This window comes from Suricata suricatta, chromosome 12, assembly GCF_006229205.1.
Source record: "Suricata suricatta isolate VVHF042 chromosome 12, meerkat_22Aug2017_6uvM2_HiC, whole genome shotgun sequence".
Taxonomy (NCBI): Eukaryota; Metazoa; Chordata; class Mammalia; order Carnivora; family Herpestidae; genus Suricata; species Suricata suricatta.
In genome coordinates this window covers 12,445,043-12,453,683 of record NC_043711.1, presented here as the reverse complement: position 1 = coordinate 12,453,683, position 8,641 = coordinate 12,445,043, and the positions used below count along the sequence as shown (strand labels likewise).

Sequence of the window (8,641 nt, the reverse complement as noted above, 5' to 3'; positions counted from 1 at the left end):
CTTTCTTCAAGTGTTTAGTCCCTGGCTCCGCCTGTGCTCACTACCCTCAACCTTGAGTTTCTGGAGACCTGGGATGAGGTCGTCTTGTTCATTGCTCTGTTCTTAGCACCTGAACATCACAGACACCCAGTAAGTTGTAGAGGCTGCTTTTAGGCAACAAGCCTGAGCAGTGAAATGTCGAGCAAGGCCAAAGGGCCCCCACCAGGCCCGAGGCGGATTCCAGACCGGCCCATCAAATCTCCGTCTGCTTCCGTTTCACAAGGACGTTCAGGGTTGCCTTTAGAATTTATCTGGGTAATCCAGGATAAACTCTCCATCTCAAATCCCTTAATTTAATCACATCATTTGCCACATAAGAGTCACAGATTCCAAGGATTAGGACGTGAATATAGCTTTGGAGACAGCAGTGCTTTCTGCCTCTCCCAACAGAGAGACCATCATTATTATCCCAAGTTCTTAAAAAGGACAATTGAGGCTCAGAGAGGTTAAGCAATTTGTACAAGGTCACACAGCCAGTAAGAGGCAGGCATCTGACCCAAAAAGTTTTATTCCAACCTCGAGTGAAGACCAGGGACGCTGAAGGCAAGAGTTTATTTTTTCTGTTGTAGGCTTGTCCTAACTGTGGGGTTTGGGCTAATGGCGACAATGCCTTGGGCCTCTGTTGGCTGGTGGGTGGAATGAGGCAAGGTCAGGACCAAGGTCAAATGCCCCACCCACCATGGGTGCAAAATTTAAGGTTGCACCAACAAACACAACCATCAAGATAAATACTATTTTAATGCAATATTTAAAAATCGAAATGAATGCCCCTCAAGCCCATGATGAACAAAATGTCAGCTTTTAAAATAAAAATAGAGTCAGAAACGTCATCACACCGAATCATCCTGGGGCCTGAGGCAATAGGAGAAATTTGGACTACAGGCTGGCTTTCAGCAGGAGGCTCCAAGTCCTGGAGTGTGCTGGAGCTCAAGGTTGGCCAGCTGCGCCCTCTGGTGGCGACATTCATTCCTACACCTGCTGGTGCAGGGCAAGCCACAGGTTGTTAATCAAGGATCCCTGCAAACAACATGCTGTGTTGGGCTTTTAAATCTTCCCTCAAACTGGGCAGTTGTTCCCAAGGCTTTTTTCCTGGTAAATCGTTCCCTGTGAGGTTTACAACTGAAAGGCATAAGCCGATGGTGGCTCCTGGCACCAAATCTAGACATACTTTAGTCTAATCCCACATTTTGCAGGTTATGGAAACGGCTCATCCAAGCCATTCACATCAACAATGTGGATGCTGTTATGTGACAGTAACAGGACGCTTGGATGGCACCGCGGGGACAGGCTCTGCATGAACTGACTTGCATACCTTTCCCAGGCAGTTGTGGGTAGGAGGGTTGAGCAGCACCCCCATTTTGCAGATGGAAAGACTGAGGACAGCAAGGCAGGGTGGGGCTTGCACCCAAGTGGAAAATCCCAGATTTGAATGAACACAGTGGGGCTCAAAATCTGTGCTGTTGGCCAGGACTGGTCTAGGAAGTAGGGCTGGCGATTTGGCAGGGACGAGTGGATGATATGCCTACCCACACAGAACTCAGTCCAGTGGGACTCACGGGTGATGCAAGAGAAAACTGACAGAAATAATTATTAAGAGCTAAGGCAGGAGCGCCCGGGGGGCTCAGTCGGTTGAGCGTACGACTCTTGATTTTGGCTCAGATCCTGACCACAGGCTCATGTATCGAACCCTATGTTGGGGCTGAATGTGGAGTCTGCTTTGGGTTCTCTCTCTCTTTCTGCCTCTCCCCACCTCTCTCTAATAAAAAAAAGAGAGAGAGAGGAGGCAGATGGAAAAAGGGTGTAGGGATGGAGAATGCAAGAGCTGGGGGGTGTCCAGTCTCAGCGGTGGTTGGACAGGCTTGTCATAGGAGATGCATTTGGTTAAGCTCCAAGGGAGCTACAGAAGGCATACCGGGACTTAAGCACCTTTATAAAACTCCTTATTTAAACATTCAAACAAAACCAGGTGGGGATTGTATGATATAACCCCCCTGACCAGCTCACACTCATTAGGATGACTGTTATTCTTTTTAAAAAATCAGAAACTGACAAGCGTTGGGGAGGACACAGAGAAATTGGAACCCTCAGCACCGCCTGCTGGGGGGAATGTAAAATGGTGCAGCCACTGCACGGTGGTTCCTCAGAAAGATAAACACCAAATTACGATCTGATCCAACAATTGTATTTCTGGGTGTCTACTCTGAAGAGTTGAAAGCAAGGTCTTGAAAAAATATTTGTAGGGGCATCTGGGTGGCTTTGTCGGTTAGGCGTCCAACTTCGGCTCAGGTCATGGGTTCAAGCCCTGCATCCGGCTCTGTGCTGACTGCTCAGAGCCTGGAGCCTGCTTCGGAATCTGTGTCTCCCCCTCTCTCTGACCCTTCCCTGCTGTCTGTTTGTCTCTCTCTCTCAAAAATAAATAAAATATTTTTAAAAAATTTTAAAGAGAAAAAGAAGATATTTGTACACCTGTGTTCACACCGGCATTATTCACAACGGGCAATAGGTAGAAACGACCCAAGTGTCCATCAGTGGGTGAATGGAGAAAGGAAATGTGGTCCCTCTGCACAAGGCAATGTCATTCTGCCTTAAAAATGGAGAAGATTCTGACGCTGCTCTGCCATGGATGAACACCGAGGAAACGATGCTGAGTGACAGAAGCCAGACACAGAAGGGCCAATACTGTATGAACCCACTTATCTGAGGTCCCTGTGCTAGTCAGATTCATAGAGAGAACGAGTAGATGGTGGGCGCCAGGGCCTGGGGGACGGGAACAAGGAGTGTGTGTTTGGTGGGGTCACAGGTTCAGTTTTGCAGGATGAACGGGTCCCGGAGATGGACCGAGGTGACGGCTGCCCACGTATGAGAAAGTGCTTATGTCACTGAGCTGTGCGCTTACAAACGGCTAAATTAAGATGGTACATTTTGTGTGATGTGTATTTTGCCATAATTAAAAAACAAAGATAAAAACGAACACAAAACACTCTCCTGGGCAGAGAATTAGATTCTTCAAGCTCTGGGAAAGAGGGCGGGCCAAACCCAACCCAACGGCTCCTTTGCAGTTGATGGGATGGCAAAAAACACTGACTCTGGGGCGCCTGGGGGGCTCAGTCGGTTAAGCATCAGACTTCGGCTCAGGTCATGATCTCATGGTTCGTGGGTTCAAGCCCCGCATCGGGCTCTGTGCTGACAGCTAGCTCAGAGCCTGGAGCCTGTCTTCAGATTCTGTGTCTCCTTCTCTCTCTGGCCCTCCCCTGCTTGCGCTCACTCTCGCTCTCTCAAAAATAAATAAACATTAAAAAACTTAAAAAAAAAAAAAAAAAGAAACACTGACCTTGAACCCCAATGAGGCAAAATGTTTCCCCGGAGCAAAAATTGCCCCATTCTTTCTCTTTTGTTTTTCTTTTTTCATTTTTAATGTTTATTGACTTTTGAGAGCGAGAAACAGAGAGTGAGCGGGGGAGGGGCAGAGAGAGAGGGAGACACAGAATCGGAAGCAGGCTCCAGGCTCCGAGCTGTCAGCACAGAGCCCGACGTGGGGCTCGAACTCACGAATGAGATCATGACCTGAGCTGAAGGTGGATGCTTCACTGACTGAGCCGCCCAGGCGCCCCTGCCCCTTCTGGCTCAAGTAGACTTCAGTTACAGAAAGTCATGTTCAACTACTGTCATTCTATGTCCAATGTTATCAAACAATTATGGGGAGGTGTTTTCTCTCTTACGATATTAATATTGACATAATTTCACTGATTTCCGTGTGACATTTTTCCTATCTGGCCCTTTCTGGAAAACGCTTCATGCCAAAGCTCTTCCAGGTTCAATTCAAAAACTCTAGAAACCCCACAGGCGTAGATGGACAGGTGTGCCGGCGAATGAAAACCCAGCTGGGGTCTTGGTGAGGAGAATGAGCTCCTAGAAGTCAGCGCAGAGCGGAGCCCCCCGCCAGGCCGACTCACCCAGGCCTCGGAGCTCCACGGCCGGGCGGCAGAGCTGGAGGGCTTCCCGGACCAGGCCGACCTCTGGACAGTCCAGGTGAGGGGCGTACAGGTCAAAGTCACCCAGCAGGCTCTCAAGGCCTCCCGAGATGCCGCGGCAGGAGATCCAGTTCATGCTGCCTGTAGGGGGGCAGGGAAGGGGGTACTGTAGGGGCACGCTCTTCCTTCTAGTCCATGCTGGGAGGCTGGCTCTCCCCCTCCATTTCTCTGGGCGTTCGCGGCCTCGGCACTGCTGGGATCTGGGGCCGCGCCGTTCTGTGCCGTGGGGCCGTGCACTCTGGGGGGCCCACCAGCACCCCGGCCTCCACCCACCAGATGCCACAGCACCTCCCCAGTAACATGAACGTTTGCCAAGAGTCTTCGGGGTGCAGAATCACCCCTGGTCGAGACCCACAGGGATTAATGGATGGATAGAGAGACAGATAGAAAGCTGGATGGGAAGAGAGGTGATTGGTGCTAGATATAAAGATGAAAGATGATAGATAGGACAGACGGACAGACAGACAGACAGGGTCTCATTCTCAGACCACATTTCTCACTCCTGCACTATCAGCCAGCACTAGATGCCAGTAGCACTCCCTTCCCTGAGCTGTGACAACAAAGTGTCCCCAGATATTGCCATGCATCCCCACTGGTGGGGGGCGGGGCACAGGACGACCCCTGGTGAGAACCACTGTCTTAAGAGGAATCAAGGATTCTGACGTTTGACCTTCACCCTTCCCAAGCCCTGGGAGGCGGGATCCCAGGATCTCAGCGGAGGGTTGGGACCCCCTCAGGCTCCTCCAAAATGGGTGCGACTCTTACCCAGAACCTCCTGCTTCAGCTCCTCGAGGCGGCCTGAGTGGACCAGGTGATGAGGCAGCTCCGTCAGCTTCCGCAGATTTGCGACCGTGTCTGAGAACCACAGGGGCTGAGGGGCCACCTGCAGCGGGGGGAGGGGGGGGAGGGCAAGGGACAACCAGGCCATCATGACACAAGCTAGTTCATTCCAGACAGAGATACCTCACACCCACCACAGGCAGGGCCAGGGCAGAGGGAGGAACTCAGAGAATCCAAGGAGCATCGGAGCTGGGCCTCGGAGGTTAAGTAGGAGTCTGTGTGGTGAACCATATCAGAAAACGATGGTATTCCAGGGCCAGGCAATGGCAGGTGCAAAGGCCCAGAGGCGGGAGACACCAGGAGCTCATATGCTCCTGAATATTATGATTCTTCTCCCTTCCCCTGGAATGTTGGGAATGGGGGGTGCATATTCCTGTTTTGCTGTTCCCCACCCCGCAAATCATGCTCAGAGGCTGAGGGGACATCCCGTCTTCTGCGGGAAGGGAAAGGAAGAAGGTCAGGATGACATTCTGGGTGGCAAAGAAGGAAGGAAGGAGCCGGCTGGTCCCCACCAGGCAGCCTTGACCTTGCCTGCGCAGCAGGGCGGAGAGCCGGGATCCCAGACAGACAGCTCACCATGCGGTCCAGGTTCAGGGGCTTCCCCACGAGCGGCAGGGTGATGAGTTTCTTGATACCCTGACTCCAGGCCCCTGAGAAGAAGTCAGCCAAGACCCCGTGCGTCCTGGCCCTCTCGGCCCCGGACAGGTAGCGCTCTTGGACCACCTCGGCCAGCTGCCTGCGGAGAGGAGGTACGGGCTATCGGGCCTGGGGGACTGGGTGTGCGGAGGGGCCCCCGGCCTTCCAGGAGGCTGTTCCCACAGGCAGTCCCTCCCGAGCCCCCTGCTGATGCGCACGGGCTCCCCATTGGTGGCCGTTTATCTATAAATTGGCCCGTCTTTCTTCTTTCCCCTTTAATCCACCTACTTGAAACAGGAACTTTGGGTCCCTCCATAAGTGAAACATAGAATAAGGTCCCGTCTGACCCAGGAACTTCACTCCCAGGCAAAAATAGGTGTTCAGGGGTGCCCGGGCGCGCAGGTGGGTCTTGATCTCAGAGTCATGAGTTCAAGCCCTGAGCTGGGTTCCACGCTCGGGGTGCATATTCCTTATCTGCTACTCCCTGTCCCCCAAATCATGCTCAGGGGCTGAGGGGACTCCCCGCCTTCTGTTGGGGGAGGAAAGGAAAAACACAATGTCCCACATGCTGTCTGGCCCCGTGTATATGAAATGTCCAGATCAGGCAAATCCACAGAGACGGAAAGTGGATTAGTGGGTCCCCAAGAGCTGGGGGAGGGGGGAGTGACCTATGATGGGGATGAGATGTCCTTTTGGGGGGGACAGAATTGTTCTGGAACTATTTAGAGAGGCTGGGGGCCCATCACTGTGTAACATGCATTACATGTTACTGAATTTGTACAGTTAACATTTTTTAATGTTTATTTATTTTTAAGAGACAGAGACAGAGCATGAACGGAGTAGGGGGAGAGAGAGAGAGGGACACACAGAATTCGAAGCAGGCTCCAGGCTCTGAGCTGCTGACTCACAGCCCAGTGCAGGGCTCGACCTACGAACTGTGAGATCATGACCTGAGCCGAAGTCAGATGCTTAACTGACTGAGCCACCCAGGCGCCCCTTGTACACTTTAAAATGATGCATTTCATGTTATGTGAATGTATCCTTGGTTTCAAAAACAAGTTAGTTGTGTCCTAGTCGGTGATGTGGAAACCCTTGGATGCTGTCCTGGTTCACTGGGGGTGGGCATAGAAGAAGGATCTGGAGGGGCGCTTGGGGGGGCTCAGTTGGTTAAGAGTCCGACTTTGGCTCAGGTCATGAGTTTGGGCCCCGCGTCGGGCTCTGTGCTGACACCTCAGAGCCTGGAGCCTGCTTCGGATTCTGTGTCTCCCTCTCTCTCTGCCCCTCCCCTGCTCATATTCTGAGTCTCTCTCTCAAAAATAAATAAACATTAAAAAAATTAAAAAATAAGAAGGATCTGGAACAAGGAAGAGCCTGACGCGTGAGTCCTCGCTCCCGGGCACCCGGACAGCACTGCCGCTGTGCCGGACCCACCTGTGCGCCATGGCCAGGAGCGTGAAGCCGTGCACCGGCCGCCGGGCCAAGCAGTGGCCCAGATCCCGGCGAAGCCGCACCCAGAGCAGCGGTGGGAAACGCAATAGCTCCTTGCTGGGCGGGGTCCAGTCCCTGTAGACCGCCTGCAGGACCTCGTCATCCAAGGACAGGACGTCCTTCAGCTCTGCCTCTGAGAGCCCATGCCTGCAGGGAGGAGGGACGGGCACGGGAACACACTGTCTCCTGTGGCTGGAGGACACAGAAGCCCAGAGAGGGACAGACGTGGCCAGCTAGCTGCACAGCACCTGGCCCTGCACCCCAGGGGCCACTCTGAGGGACGGCGTTTGGACGGTGCCCAGCAGACACCAGTGCCCAGTTACAGCCATGCCCGTTGCATAAGACCTTCCGGATCTTTCCTTCTGCACACACACACCTACAGAGCGGTGGACCAGCCTCTCCCCAGTGTCAGATAAGTCAGGCAGCATAAGGCAGGGAGAGAGAGAAGAGGTAATTGAGAAAAACAATCCAGAAACCAACTGTGCCCATACTAGCCTCGCCCGAGTTTCCTGGCCAGAGAAAGGACCTAGCGAGAGAAAGGAGGTGGCCTTAAAGGGGTGGGTGATGACGTTTCGGTGCTGCCGCCGAAGGAGGGCATCAGGCTGGAAAAGCTGCAGATTTGCCTGCACATTTTAGCTGGAAAAGCCACACTCAGAGTTCCCCGTAGAGCATGGGAAAGAGGAGGCTGGCTTCCGTGTGCACCTCAGGGGGTGTGCATGCCGTGTGCGTGTGCGTGCGTGCGTGTGTGTGTGTGTGTGTGTGTGTGTGTTTAGTTCTCTGATGGGGATCGAAGGCTCCCTCTCTCTCTCTCTTTTTTTAAAATTTTTAATATTTGGTTTTATTTTTGAGAGAGAAAGAGATGGACAGAGGTGAGTGGGGGAGGGACAGCGAGAAGAAGACCCAGAATCTGAAGCAGACTCCAGGCTCTGAGCGGTCAGCGCAGAGCAGGACACGGGGCTCGAACTCACGAACTGTGAGATCATGACCTGAACGGAAGTCAGACGCTTAACTGACTGAGCCACCCAGGCGCCCCGAAGCCCTCCTTTCGATCAGAACACCTACCGCATTCTTCACACGTACAGAACACCTGCTCACCTCGCATTCTCTAGTGCACAAGGTGGGCTCTCTCCTGCCAGAACAATCATCTTTGCCGATCTCAGCTGTGTGTCCCTGGGACCAGACTCCACGCTTCCCCCAGCAGGGACGCCGTGCTATCCCGCCAACCTGCTGTCCTCTGGCCAGTTCTCTCCAAACCAGAATTCCTGGGAGCCACACCCCGGGGGAGGGGGAGTCCACTTGCGAGCACCCCTCCTGCGGCTCCTCCTAGAAACCCCCCTCCTTCAGGATAGAAGCTTCTTCCCCCCTCTTTGACGCACCCTCAGTGCAAATCAAGCTTGGGTCCCCTCTTTTCTGCTCAAGTTCGATGGCTCGTCCCCCTTGATGGAGCCGGAACAAGGTGGCAGGCTACTCTCAGGGAGCCGCAGCCCCACTTTCCTTGGCATCGTGTTTCTGCGCAGGGCCCTCTGGGGAGGGGCCGGGCCGGGCCATTCATCCTCAGAGAAGCAGACGGCACGTTAAGGACGCTCAATGGTCTGTCGCCAAACCGT

The 8,641-nt window shown here is 53.3% G+C and overlaps 1 protein-coding gene across 1 annotated transcript in view; it reads right to left on the bottom strand.

Annotated features, from left to right (window-relative positions):
* Nucleotides 1–8,641, bottom strand: part of NWD1 (NACHT and WD repeat domain containing 1) — a 63,779-nt gene that overhangs the window by 27,487 nt on the left and 27,651 nt on the right. The window contains exons 7-10 of the mRNA XM_029917846.1: nt 6,978–7,181; nt 5,487–5,646; nt 4,836–4,953; nt 3,973–4,151 (exon numbers count right to left, since the gene is read on the bottom strand). Of these exons, the coding sequence (XP_029773706.1) occupies nt 3,973–4,151; nt 4,836–4,953; nt 5,487–5,646; nt 6,978–7,181 (661 nt within the window). The remainder of the gene's footprint in view (nt 1–3,972; nt 4,152–4,835; nt 4,954–5,486; nt 5,647–6,977; nt 7,182–8,641) is intronic.